Here is a 15,714-nt window from a genome sequence, read left to right on the forward strand (position 1 = left end):
GTGTAGTAAAAAGTGTTACAGGTCTCCGTCTGATTTTAATAAGTTCTAGTTAGAATTTTCCAGTGAGCTAAAAAAAGTAAAATGATTCTATTAATAAGGTTATAATAATAATAATTAAAATTATTATTATTTTTATTTATAAAAAATAAATTTTATTGTACTATTATAAATACCCGTTGAATATGTAAAAGTAAAGAAATTTAATCATAAGGAAGCATTAATTATTAAAGAAAAATTAAAAGAAACTTTGAAAAGAAAAACAAAATATTTATTAAATTTGTGTGTAATCTGTATTTATGTGTACAAAAAGTTCCAGAAGTGAGTCGAAATATACAGGGTGGACCAAAAAGAATATACGTATTTCAAACTGATATATTTAATAAACTGTAAGACATACAACTATGGAACTTGGGACACATATTTATGAAACTCTCTAGTTTAGATTACAGGTGTTCAATATGTCCTCCACCAGCGACACAAACAATATCACACCGATACTCAAATTCCTGCCATACTCGACTAAGCATGTCCGGTGTCACTGATGTAATGGCAGTACGGATCCGGTTCTTCAACTCATCGAGGTTCTGTGGTAGTGGAGGAACATAGACGGTGTCCTTGATGAAACCCCACAGGAAGAAATCACACGGCGTCAAATCCGGTGACCGTGGAGGCCAGCTGAAAAGTGCTAAATCGTCAGCTCCTTGACGTCCAATCCAACGGTTCGGAAGAGTTTCATTCAGAAACTGACGAACTTGACGATTCCAGTGAGGGGGTGCCCCGTCTTGTTGAAAAATGAGGTTGTCCTTGTTCAGCCTCGGAAACAACCAGTTTTGCAACATATGAAGATACTGCGGACCGTTAACCGTGTTTCCATCAAAGAATTACAACAACTGTGAATACGTCATTGTAACCAAGCACAACTGACATCTGGGGGACATGGACACAAACTAGACAATGCACTCGTTCCTCCGATACCCGCAGCACACCGCTACTATCGATAGTTTACTAAATATAGTTTGAAATACGTATATTCTTTTTGGTCCACCCTGTATTGAGATATTAAGAAATTTGTTTAATATTTTTGAAAATAACTCCCTTGACATTCAATTCACCTACACCAACGATTTCTCCAATTCAGAGAACGTTTATGAAAATCTGTTTCTTTCAGAGATGCAGTGTATTTTTTCATACCCTACATTCCGATACTGTAATAATTTTATTTCGTTTCTTTTGTTTTTCTAAAAAAAAAAAAAAAAATTGGTATGGCCAGATTTCGACAGGCCCTAGAACATATAACGCCCAGAACAAAAGCGTTCCTTTTGTTAGTCTTTTTCGACGGTCCTGATATTATTTATTATAAAATATTGTGTAATAAATATATATCATAAATATCTATTATGATTACTAAATATTATTAAAATTTTCATTTACTATTTATTTATATTACTATTTATAATTTATAATACTATTATTAAATATTATAAAAATGTTATGAAAATGATTTTATTAATAAATGCATGTAGTGTATAAATTTAATAGTCTTGAAGTATAAATTTGATTTTTTTTTCAAATCCTAATAGCTTGATGTAGAAATTATGTCAATAATTATGAATTTAAAATGTTTTAAATTATTCAATTAAAACTGGAATTTATGCATCATAACTATGATTTTAGGAGTTATCACCTAAAAATCAATTTATACCATATTTAATTTGAATTTTTGAATAAAATTTACGCTAGTATAATTTTAAACTTTTTAATTTATAAAAATAATTTATAAATTAAAAAGCTTCATATTGTTATAATCGTTAATTATATAACTAACTTTTCAGATTTTCAGTATTTTTTTTTTCTTTCAAAAATGTATGTTTAATGACAATATTAGTTTAAATTGTGTAAAAAATGTTAATAATATTCTTAAATTATTGGTATAATAGTAATGTAAAAGTATAAGGCTTAATGATCTTAAAATATAACTGGCAAATTCCAATATTTCTTTAAATTACGTAAATGTTATATTATAAAACGCTAAAATTATGTTAGCTTAAATTTTATTCCAAAATTCAAATTAAATATAGCATAACTTGATTGCTTATGTACAGTACAGTACAGTACAATTAAACTTACAAAATTTACTATTATTGACTTTATATTATTAAACTTTAAACTTTAAACTTTAAATATTTTAAAAATAGATATTGATTTCAAATAAGCATAAATTTAAAAACTCGTGGCTATGACTTTTTCTGTCAATAATTGTTTTAAAATTTAAATAAATAAAAATCTATGTAATAAAATATAATAAAATTTATAATTCTGACTTTTATATTCTCTTAAAAAAGACTGCATCAGTTTTATCTTTTTACGTTAAATCTATATTATATATAATCGAGATGGGTTGATAATAATAATTATAATAAGCGCAGAGCCCAGACCGGTTAGGAGTTGAAAGTCGAAATTTGGTACACAGTTAGGTTAGGGTACGTCACGAGAACGTACAGTAAGAAGGGATTTTTCGAAATTTCCCTCTCCCCTGTGGGAGAGGGAAAGGATTAAGGCTTACCTGAAGAACTCGGCTTCTACTGTACTATTTTAGATGCGGTTTTTTGCGTTTTTGATTGCGTTTTAATAGGTTACGTACACTAAGAAGGGATTTTTCGAAATTCCCCCCGCGGGGAAGTGTTAAGTAACTATGGAAGTATTAAGAGAAAGCGACGTGCAAGATTTACAGGCACAGATGCGGCTTTTTGCGTTTTTGCGGGAAATCGAACATATTTTTAGACCATCTCTAAAAATTTTCTAATTAGTCTGGAAACAGGGGGACCTAATTCTTGTATTCTGTGAAAAAGGGTAAGATTGGCTATAATGCAATAATCTTAATCTTCGCTATCGTTAATTTTTGCACGAGCAACGTCGTGCTTATCTTCCAGTTATTATATAAATCTATACTTCAAAGAATATCAATAAATTAACAAATTTATTAATGCAAATATGGAATTTATAATATTAAATTATAAAATGTATTAAAAATGTTTCTTATTTGTGGACAGTTACTGAGCAATAAATGTCAAAATGTAATAACTTATACAACGTAATTTTGGATTTCACAATTAGATTTTAATTTTGAATTTTCTCGCATTTTTAAAATTTTAATAATTTTTATCTCTAGTAATTTCCGTAATTTTCGTCTATATTTAAAAAATGAAATAAAATTCTTCCATTATTGATATTACAAGTTTAAAAATTAAAGTTCATAAATAACTAAAATTGATTAACATTTATTTATGACTTTTAATTTTAAAAATTACGTTAAAATAACGGAGGAACAATATAATCAAATACTGTAGTTATAATCAAACACGAAATAAGCCAAATTAATTTAATTAAATTCGATTACACATTTACAACTCAAAATGGAAAATTTTTTTAACTCGAAATCGATTTTAAATAAACCGATAAATTTAATTATATACATGAAAAGTCTGCAACCTTTTTGTTACTAAGGGCGCAATAAAAATTTTAAAAACCATAGAGGGCCCATAGTGTAATGTTTGATATACATAAACAGTTTGAAAATTTTAAATTAATAAAAATTTTGAACTTTAATCCAGCTACCTTTTTAAACAACGCATTTTAAAATTCTTGTGTGTTTACAAGGGGACATTATATTTGTAAAATTTATAATTGTGTTTCAACATACTTTATTCGTACAGAAAAACAAAGATTATTGTGTGTTTTTAATACTGAATTTAAACAATTATATTTCAAAATCTAAATGTTATACTTATTTTCAGAAACTGATTAGTAATTAGGCCTATAGATGTCAGGACCATTCAAATTTTATTACTATTTTAACATTAAGTCAATGGCTCAGTTTTATTTTAAAAAAACGATCTACGAGTAATTTTCTAAGTCAAGAAAAAGTGCTGTATTCGGATGTAGAATAATCTCATTTAACTTAATTTTTAAAGCATTTTTAAAACCATAGAAATAAATGAATAAATTCAATTTTATGAATTATTAATGTTATTATTAAACTTTCTTGCAGGAAAGTATAGAATTTAAAAAAAAAAAACAAATATTGCGTAGCATATTTTAATTATTTAATCGTAGGCAAAATAAAGCAAAATAATACTCATATTTATGTTTATGTTGTAAACATTTTAGTTATTGATTTTCATACCTTTTTTATTACCCGTCACAAAGTAATGAATTGGTCATGGAGATATTCTTATAAATTATTCTTATAGTTATTGTGTTCTACAAGCGCATGTTACTTGTCGTAAATGTATAGATTTTTTGAAGCTTGAAGCTTCATCTGTGAATGACGTATGAGAAAATTTCAAGTGAATCTAAATACAGCGAGCAAAAGTTATTGTGACGTCGTCACAATGCCGAGCTGCAATTTTAAATCATATTTTTTCAAAATTATTTAATTTAAAATATATGCTCTCCACCTCAAAGTAGTAGTGTTTTGTCCCTATACATAATACTTTTCCTGACAACAACAAAGTCATGCCAGTTATCCATGTAACTCAGTTCGGGAGAAAATGTTTGAACTGAAATCACGTGACATCCGTTTTCTACCTGTAGTCTGTATATAATTAATCGGTGCTTCCTGTTCTTACGCTTTCTGTACCTTGTCTTCACTATTATCTATCTTACACTATTCTCGAGATTAGGGAAGGACAGACAGCAGACGGACGATAGTGGAAATTTATAGGCCTACAATTTTTTTCAAATTTCAGCCTAATAAGAGGAATGTAGAAAGTGTCGTACAGTAAATAGAATGTATGATAAAAATAACATTAGGAATAAAAATAAATTAAAATTTCTAATTAAAACTAATTAATTACGAATATGTGTTATTTTTCCCTTTCCAAGTTTTTGTGTTTCTATGTATAAGTTCCGAACTTGTAACATGCCTAACATCCTAAGGTCGCCAATGCCTAATGCATTCTACTATCTTAGATTTAAAAGATATAGATCATGCCATGGGAGATTGAATTCTACATTGTAAATTATAAAATATACGTTTATTATGAATTTTAACGTTATAGTTGGCCCAATGAATACCACATAGTAATATGTCGTTTGTGTTTTTTAAGGATCTGAATCAAACTGCAATAATTTTCATAAATATATTCTGAATCTTTGCTTTTAAATATTTTAGTTCTGTTCTGTTGTGATTAAGTAAATCGTATGAAAAAAGAAATGATTCGTTGTGCTCTAGTATTTTATGTGATAAATTTAATTTAATATACAAGTTGTTATACAGTATGAATAAATAATTTTTATAAAGCAATAATTATATGAATATATTTTTTATAATAAATTCAACTCATTTTATAATAAAATGAAATTGAATTGACAAAGATTATTTTTAAGTTCTATTTTTTTTAAATATTTCTTCAAATAGGTTCTGTCCGGTGTCAAAAAATTAACATGGCGGGCTCCCCATAAAGTCAGATCAATAACTTTCAGTCTTATCGACTTATACAGGTATATGGATTACAAATGTATAAATAAAATAAAATAAATTTAATTTTACTTTTTCAGTTCTGTTATACTGTATATAACACAGGGAAAGTATGGCGATCAGTCAAAGGCATACATGGCGCTACTTTTTAGATTATACAGTAATTACATGTGTTCATTATCTAATCCTCGTTTACCCTACATCAAATTTATTTCGTTATTTTATTACACAAATAGTTCTGTAACGTACAGTATATATAATAATAAATACAGCTAGTCCTATAATGTTGAAATTACTATATAAGCGTTCAGAATAATTTCCCATGAAAGAGTTTTAAGTTAATTGAAACTTGGAAAACTTATTATTATTTAATGTACAGTACATACAATACGTTATATCTTCAAGCTGCCAGTCTTATTTTTATTGGTTTTGCGAAGCATCATTTCGATGACGAATATTACAGTAGAAAGAATATAGCCCGAAACTAACAGTAAGAAAGGACTTAAGAGAATTTCCACGACTAATGGCTGAATAGCTGGTTCTTCATTATTTTCCGGAAGTTTAAAATTATTCTGACGATTACTAATTCCCGACTCAAATAGACGAGCAATTCTAATAAATAAAAACTGAAAATTAGTTTACAAACATATAATATAATTAAGATTTATTAATAGTTCTTACATTTTGTTAACTTCATTTTTATATGGAAAACCAAGCTTCATTGCATATGCCATTGTGTAAGTAGCTATAATATCTTCAGACATTCGAAAATGCGAAGCTCCTAAATTATCCATAAGAGATCTTAAAATTTTGCTTCCACCAATAAAAGCAAAATAATTATCTTTCATCATTCGCTTCATTGCCACGTCGTATGTGTAAAAGTTACTGCGAGAAATGACGTTTTCAGCCATGATTTTCATATGTCTTGATTTCGATTCCTAGAAGGTAAAAACTTTCTAATTAAATATTGTTTCCTATCGATTTTAAGGACCTCGATATAACGGATTTCAGGGAGAATGTAACATATGCATGATGACTGGAGATTTTACGAGGCCTGTGAAAAACAAATTTTGCGGGACCGAAAAGAAAAACCGCTAAAAATGATATTAAAAAATTTACTCAAAGTGTTTTATAATATCATTTTACTTATAAAGCGGGAAAGTATGGCGATCAGTTGAAAAATGACTCCCAAGATTTTTACATTTGTAGACTCGGGATCTTGAAAAGTCAAGAGATGCAAAAAGAAATTTGGGTTTTTTTTCCCCCCTGTATGTATGGATGTTACTGTGCCGGTGTAGGTGGCACGATTTTGTTCATCTTCTTTGAAGTTTAATAAATCCTGTGCGTTTTGTCGAAAATTTCTGAAATTTTGCAGGGAGTTTTGTGAATTAGATGATAGATGCTATTAAATTTTAGTGGTTAAAGGGCGACGGGGTGGGGATATAAAGGGGTGTCGTGTATCATATCTCGAGTAGGGTCAGATTTAACGACGATTTTCCTCGTTATTAGCATCTAAAACTTTTTATAAAATCCATCATTTCTCCCAAAATTAAGCTTTTTGCTGTTTTATAATAATCAAAAATATAAACAGTTTTTAAAATAAAATATCATAACAGATGGCACCACACATGAATATTTAAATGCTGCCGGAAAAGTTAAGCAACTCGTTATTGGATTTTTCTTGATATGGCAAACCTCTGCCATACAATTATTTTTATCTGAATAATTTTTTGTTATTCTTAACTGAGAAAAATAGGTCCATGGAAACTATTGAAACATATTTCTGACATTAGTATACTTTTAATTTAATAAATATATTTTTTAACATTTCGTTGTCATCATCAGGGAAACAGTTTTACAAAATATTTTAGTTCTTCACACAAATTAAGGCCATTTATATCCGAAAAAGAAATTAGTTTATCTTTATTTTTGATCAATTACTATATCAATAAGAATCCAAAAAATATTATCGTAAATTTCATATACAAGTACAAAAATTTGATTCTCGGTTCCTTTCACAAAAGCAGTGCCATTATTTTAAAAAAACTAGTCAGTTCGAAATAATTCTTTAGACTTATCATTTTATTGATCATTGTATCCATATTAAGCGTTTACCTGTTCTATAATAGTTTTTGAAAACTCTAAACTCCGGCAATACATTCAATTCCTTATACAGTTTAAATGCAATTAATGTATTTTCAAATCTATATATAATGTAATGTTTAAAAAATTCTACAAATTTTTTAAAGTAATCTAAATCCATGGATGTTTTTACACCAATTTTTTGAACTTTACTACTCATTCTACTAAAGTTCTTGAAAAAATTGATGTAAAACTTCCATGATTTTTAATTTACCTTATTTTGTATTATTGTACTGTACTACAAATGATTATATTCATCACACACGCCATGCTGTATCACACAGTTAAGTTTGTTATAAATTTCAAAGTACTGTACCAGTATTTCGGATTTTACTTTTGGATTTGTCGTAAAGAAAACTTCTTTTAAAGTGTTATCTATTCCGCTTAATACATTCGTACTACTTTAACGCTGTTTATTCTACACTCTCGTCGAATTTCAAATAATGATAACAAATTCATAGCTTTTCAAAGATTTCTCTGCTTTGTCTCTTCCCGCTGTGGTTACTAACAGGGCCTTTTATCAAGCCATCTTGGATTTGGCCAGGTCCAGAATGTGGCACCGGATGGTGAGGAACAGAGTCCAATACATACAGGAAGGACTAGTCGCAAAAAATTCGTGGATTCCGAAAGGGGTAAACTTAACGTTTTAATATCTGGAACAAATATTTGATAAATCGTGTTTATTACATAATTTATTTCGACTTTTTCTTATGAGATTATGTCAAGAAAGCTAAATGTAAACCGAATTAGTCTCATGCAATCATCGGTTAAGAAAACGTCATTCAAAAGTCAATAGTAGTGCCCTCTATTTTTATAATGCGGAAAAACTTTTAAAATTTCTTTGACCTTATATATTGATTTGTTTTCTGTACATACATAATACTTTTTATGATGCACCAGGTCTTATTCAGACAGCCCGTATACTACAGGAAATCCTCGTTAGTCGAAATACAAGGAACGAAATAATCGCGAGTTCGAATTATCCGAGATTTACATGTTTCTATACAATATGTCAAATGTCATGTAACTGATGTAATTTATTAAGCATATATTTACTGCTACGTATATAGAAAGCTATTTTCATTAATTAATAATAAATAATAATAATATAAATAAACTGCAGGTAAACAGCATGTTTCGAGTGACAATCTCACAGATTTCCAGATAGGTTTTATAAAAAGTAAAGCAGAATTCCTCAAAATGTAGCAATTATTTTAAAGTGGCCCAAAAATGCAGTAAAAATATCTCAATCTGCTATTTGTAGCCCAATCTTGAAATCCCGAAAACCAACCGTATTCTATGAGATAAGAGAGGAAAGGGTAGCCCATGTATATACCACTACCTTGTTTTTTCTTCGTAACACCTGAAAATATGTTACTGTAAAAGCAAAACCATATTGATCAGATTAGAGTTGTTCTTTGTCTATTGTTCTTTTATAGCATAAAGGTATTTCTATCTAAACCAGTAATTTTTAACTGGTATGCCGCGAGAGGATCGTCGGTGTACCGCGAAAATTTCTGAAAGTTATTAAATAAATTATTTTCGAAAAAAGTCCAAAGGACAATAAATGTACATATCAAAATTAAAACCTTTTTAAATTGATTATACGAGTTTTTCATTGTTATAATAAATAAACGCATACATAATGTAGTAAAAAATATTTATATTCATAAACATAATTATATATGCATAACGCTAAATTATTTCATTTAAAACGAAATTTTATTTAAATCAAAAATGTATCTATGATTGTCCATAGTTAGTTCAAATTATTTTAACTTAGAAATAGCGGGACATTGGGCAGGTTTCTAAAGGCAATTATCATTTCACTTTTAAATGAAAATTAAGACTTATGAGCTGGCTTTTCTTATGTAAATTAAAATTAGTAATTTAAGTAACTATCGTTCTATTTTAAGGAATAACAATACTGTTTAATTTAATTCATAAAAAATATAGACAAAAAGAATTAGGTTAAGTGGCAAGTAATATGGTGATAGAATGTTTACAAACACTAAATCACGTGACTTTTTTCCGCAGAAATTTAATTATAGGTTTGTGTGCTGTAAGATAAAAACGGTTGAAAAATACTGTTCTAAACGAACGAATTAACATACGCACATTAAAGTTCGGACAGAATTTTTATTTTGAATTTCGAAGTAGCCGTATTTCGAAACAACCGAATTCCATAACATGTAAATCTGTATATTTCCGACTTAGACAGAAGTACAGTTACGAAGTAGCGGAATTTAGAACTATCTGAGTTTGAAGTAACGAAGATTTCCTGTATTACAAAATATATACACAATGTTGCATAGAATGTTAAATGAAAAATATTTAGACGGCCGGATGGCCGAGGTGGTTTGAAGGTGAATTGTCACTTACGTAACACCTGAAGAGAAATTGAATATTGTCTTCATTGTAAATGTAATGCATATCGAGATTTCTTAAAGATAAAAAATCTTTTCGAATTTTCCCACTAATTGGGAAAAATCGTATAACTGTATCTATTCTCCTAAAACAAATAAAATGAGTTTCTGTAATCTGTCAGTTCTTTTTCGTGAATATTTGCTATGTGATATGTCTTCGGGTGTTGTTTATGTCCCTACTTGAAAGTGTAGTGTTTGGCTGTTTGTATGTTTTATCCTGTCATTTAAGGTTTGTTTCGTAATTGACAACAAACCATTGTTTCCCGTCTCAGAAAACTTGTATGTGAGCCCGAGGCGTAACCCGTATATAATAAAATTAAAAAGTTAACTTATATAATTTCCAGTGCAAATAGGAGAAGATTTCAAGGAGAAAATAAGAAATGTAATAAACTTAAATTATCACGTCAGAAGGGACAGAGAGACTTTAGAAAAGTTAAGGGATAGGCCCTGATCGGCATTATCAACTATCGTTTCTTCCTATTAGTCCGCTTAGTCCATTATATCGAAAGTCTTAGCGTATGCTATTGCTTCTTAGTTCTATATTTCTTTAAATATAAACTTATCACTTCACACAGTTACATTGAATTATAGGCCTACTTACAACTTTATAATTTCAAAGATTGCAATATTAATAATTAAAGATCAGATACTAAAACAAAGTTTGTATACAGCTATTCAATTTATACAACGTTTACTTACAAATAATAACTTTGTTATAGCGCCATGTTTTTCAATTCCAACTTCATATTCTCCGTTTTCGATAGCAGTTGACAATTCAAAAAAAGTTCTAGGAACTGGATTTACAAAAGGACAACTCAAGAATGACATAAGAACACCTGTATAACTCCAAACTAATGTAACAGTAGTTAACAACCAAATTCCTATTACAAATCTAGAAGGAAAACTACAAAACAACGTCAAATCGTCTCCTAAAATAAATTATGAAACCAAAATTGTTTAATTTGCATTAGGTGTTAGCAATACAATTAACTCTTACCTTGGTTGGTGAAAGTTCTGAAAATAAACCAAAACATTTTTCTTTTAGACCACAGTTTATCGTTTCCGTGCAGTAATAGGTCTTTATTTATGATATGGAATACAGTTAAGCCATATACTATTGCAGCAATAATTATAATAATCCATAGCTGAAATTTTAAAGCTTTTATTATGAAATTTGAAACAAATTTATTACAATGCGAAATTGCTTACCTCTTTGGAAAAAGGTTTATATATAGCAGACAAATTAGGTTTTCGTTTTGGTGATCTCAAAACGAATACTCCTTGGGAAAACATTAAAGGTGAGGAATAATGAGCAACAGCAAATCGATCGTATGTTATGAAAACGGGTACAAATGAAAAATCTGCTTCCTAAAAGTTATGAAAAATGTACAACTCACTAAATGTTATGATTTTCATAAAAATTCATTCAATTTATGATAATTAAAATAAAATTAAAAGTTTTTTCTTTGTTTCACTTACTTTATAAACTAGTTTTTTAAATATTTAATATAATGTACTGGTACATATTTTACAATGATTATAAAATATAAAGCATTATTTATTTATTTTAATGTAATTGATTACAAAATGAATCAATAAAAATATTTAAATACTGTTTTAAGTACGTAATCAAATTTAGTAACGTTTACTACATAGTTAAAGCGAGTCGATAGACATTAAAAATTTCAATGTGATAACACTGTACCCCTTTATTATATCTAATATTATGTTTTCTTTCTTTTCTCCCCCCTGTTGGCACAAGAAAACATTCCAAATCATACCCACCACGGGTTCGGCCAGGACCACAATAAGGGCGGCCTGGTGTAAGGGATCGATGCCCTAAATATTCGGGATAGCCGGTCGGATGTCTTATTAAATGTTAACAGTTATATTTAAGTATTTTTTTTTTTTTTTGTTTTTAATTTTTATTTGCTTACATTTTAGACATCAATAGTAATGAGATGCTCTTCAGTGATAAAGATTAAAATGTAATCCCTTTTTTAAGTGAAGTAGGTTCTCAATTTAATGAACAAGAATTTCTGTCTTAAAGGAAGAATTTAGATTATCTACTCTCTATATATAAAATACTTAGCTTAAGATTGTCACGACACTTTGCGTCACGAAAGAACAAAAGAAAAACGGCGGCACCGAGAATCGATAAATTGTCACAAAATTTTTATGAATAGTCTATATCGGAAACAAGCGAGCCAAGTCCGCGGGTGAGTGAGCGAAGCCGTGGAATTAGACCGCTATTCTGTGGAACGTTCAAAAACTTTGTGACGTTCGACCGATTCCAAAAAAGAATACTTTTTCTGGAAACTGGAGGTTCTTCTACATTCTAATTTGATGGAAAATATCTGAAAGTTTTTTTGTGTGAATGAATAAAAACTGTTTTGTTTTTTTTCCAATTAATTTGAGTGTGGAGGTGCATTTCGAAACAGATCTGAATTTGGTTTACGTTATGGAATCTTCACTTGAAATTAGACACATGAATACATATTCGTTAAGAATAGTCTATATTGGGAAGAAGTGGGAGAAGCAATTTTAATACAGTAGAGAGTCGAAAATCGGAATCAATTGGAGACTGGGATTGTTCCGATTAGTCATTTGTTCCGATTACCCATTATGTACGAAATAAATATATTAACCTGTCCGATGTTCAAATTTTTCTCCATTGCGTGTCGCTTCGTGTTGAATTTTCGTCGATTTTAAGCCTAACGAAAATTTTTATAATAATAATCGAGTCTATCGTATCGTTAAAAATTATTTCTGCATTTTGTACAAACAAAATAAATATATTGAAGAATATAAAAACATGAAAATTATACTTTAGAAGTAAATTTAGTATCAAAAACGTTCGATTCAGCACGACACAGTCCGACTGAAAATCGTGCCGATTACCGGCGATTCCGATTACCAGTGTTCCGATTAACGACTCTCTACTGTATATCCCGTACTTTTGTAAGTTCGTTATGAATGTTTTAACGGACTTTTTTACAACAGTGGACACTCCTTTCTCCGATTAATTTGTTAAATCGAGGGCCTACTTTAGATTTAAAAAAAAAAATAATAATATTTTTACAAAATATTGCGAGACTTTATTAAAAAGTTATTGTTTAATTAAACATTTGGCTCTTATACCTAGCCTACAACAGACTCATCATATGCTAGCCAATGTTTATTTAACAATTAAGTTTTACAACAATTATAATATGATAAGTCTGTTGTAGGCTATTTTTTCATCTCTTTTTTTCCCTTTTTTGCTGTAGGCTAAGCTTATGAGCCAAATGTTTGATCCAAGTAAAATACAAACAAAAGATATTGATAAAATAAATAATTTAAAAAATTATTGATATATTTAAAATATTTTAAAGTATTAAATCTCGAACTCCAAATAGCGTGTCTTGCTAGAGAGTTTATTCATCAATCCTATATTTTTATATTCAAAGAAGAGTATAATCTTTTTGATGCATATTGTTATCCAAGTGTTAAACACGAAAATATGAATTTAGTGAATAAACTCTTTTAGAAAAAAGTCCTTAATGTAATGTTTTTTCCTATAAAAGATTAAGCAAAAGTTCGCTCATCAAATGATCGAAAATTTTCATTGATTCTTTCAGCAACAGCAGAAGTATGTAAAACACCGAAGTTCATATTAGTAAATCAATAAAATTACTAAATAAACGATTCTATCCTACTTTTGTTGCTATTTGTCCAATCATTCCCTTCCAAGAGCCATTTCCATCCTTGGATCCAAACCATTGAGTTATAGGAGTAACTAATTCATATCTAAAATATATGATTTAAAAATTGATATTTGATGCTTAATTCAAGTAAAAAGAAACTTTTCAACAAGTTTGTTTATTACCTAAATTTTAATTTCTGTTGAAGAGTTTTAAAAGTTTCGAACTGGCGGCCTCCAAGTATATATTTTCTAGATTCATCCAATGTCATAAGTTTAGTGTTCTAAACAAAAATAGTCTAATTTAAACCATTTAAATCTCAAATATTAGACATTGTATCATTTGTAATTATCACAATATATAAAAATATTACGTTTATTCCGGCAATTTTCCATATAATTTCTTCGTTTTTGTATCCTAAAATGTTATAACTGTCTTAAATAAACATGAATACAGTGCAGAAATAATAGATTATACGATATTTTTAATAAATATAAATACAGTAAAATATCTGAACAACGGCCACTGATGAGAACATCAAACTTGGCAGTTGTTTGAACATTATTTACATGCATTTTTGTTCAATGTCCCTGAAAAAATGCTTGCCATTTAGAGATGGCCACTGTTTTGGCCTATATTGAAGGTTCGACTGTATTTTTCTTAATTGAAAATTGAATAATACATTTTAAAATATTGGAGCTTATAAAAATATATCATATATATTGCACAATGAACAAAATGTTAGGTTTCCAATTTTAAAAAGTTTCGAAATTGTTTTAAATATATAAAATATATATACAGTATTATAAAAAATAAAATATACTCGCCTAGAATACGTGGAAATAAAATTATAACCAGTGAGATTTCTATTGTTTTGAAAATCATTTTACGTTTTTTACTGTAAAAAAAGATAAATAATGATTATTTAAGCAATAATAAACTTTTATGATTGAGTTTAAGGCTGATTGTAACCTCTTTGGTTATGTACTGTACGCGATTTCCAGCAGAGGATGGTGAAATTATATTGCCTTTTTTAAAGGAAAATTTTTTCCCAGAAATTCTGGAAACGAAAGTTCGTTTCCAGAATTTCTTGATAGAACCCACAGATTATAGACCAGATAGCCCACTCTTTAAAAGTGTTTGTAGCGCCCTTACCATTTGTTTGGAGAGTTCGTTTAGTGAGGATGATCCTCATACAATAATACTTGACTAGACATAAATCCTTTGTCTTTATTTTTATGATTAATAAATAAATAGGTTTTCAAGTATATAAAGTAGATACATATTTTCTGTTAATATGTTATAAGTAGAAGATATTGTTAATACAAACAATATTGACTGTAACTTGAAATCTCCCATCTTGATTTTAAAAATATCCTTTTTAAAATTATAATAAACTTTTATTATTCATAATTAAATTATATATTTTGACATTTTTATAATTTATAGGAAACGAATGAATTAAAGATGTTTAATTTTATAAATATTAAAGTCAATATTATTCGTATTAGCTATGCTGTACATTCTACTTATAGCCTATTAACAGAAAATAATATGTCCCTCCCTTACATATGATTTTCAAATTAATTAAGGATACTGTTTTGCTTGTTTTACTATCGACCATTACAAAATCCAAATTATTACATTATATAAAAATATAACAAAACTGTGAATTATTTAGAAAAATACGACTAGTTATTAAAGTTTTTTTAAATGCATCAATTAATATTATTGAATTTGAAGGCTAATTTAATGTTTAAAAATTAATAGAATTAATTTTAAATGAAACGAACGCTTTTAATAGAATAGCCTGTTTCCGCCTATTACCGGTGAGGGCGCTATGACCGACTACCACAGAGTTTATGGGAATCAGCTATGGTCGACCACCGGTGGCCGAGTGGACTCCGTCTCCGCTCAGAATGGCGGTGACCAGACCCTAAACACCGGAGTTCGATCGGGGGTTCGCGCCTCACTCGGACGAGCT

General features: G+C 28.7%; 1 protein-coding gene across 1 annotated transcript; it reads right to left on the reverse strand.

Annotated features, from left to right (window-relative positions):
- Positions 1-443: 443 nt before the first annotated feature.
- LOC136971483 (glutamate receptor ionotropic, delta-2-like) lies at positions 444-14,001 on the reverse strand. Its single transcript, XM_067265942.1, has 8 exons — positions 13,916-14,001; positions 13,746-13,836; positions 11,257-11,415; positions 11,045-11,192; positions 10,747-10,976; positions 6,161-6,417; positions 5,969-6,091; positions 444-813 (listed from the first exon to the last, which is right to left on the reverse strand). Exons 1-8 carry the CDS (start codon positions 13,999-14,001, stop codon positions 444-446), a joined length of 1,464 nt encoding a protein of 487 aa, XP_067122043.1.
- Positions 14,002-15,714: the final 1,713 nt, after the last annotated feature.

Source organism: Centruroides vittatus, unplaced genomic scaffold, assembly GCF_030686945.1.
Source record: "Centruroides vittatus isolate TY-2023 unplaced genomic scaffold, ASM3068694v2 contig_2568, whole genome shotgun sequence".
Lineage (NCBI taxonomy): Eukaryota > Metazoa > Arthropoda > Arachnida > Scorpiones > Buthidae > Centruroides > Centruroides vittatus.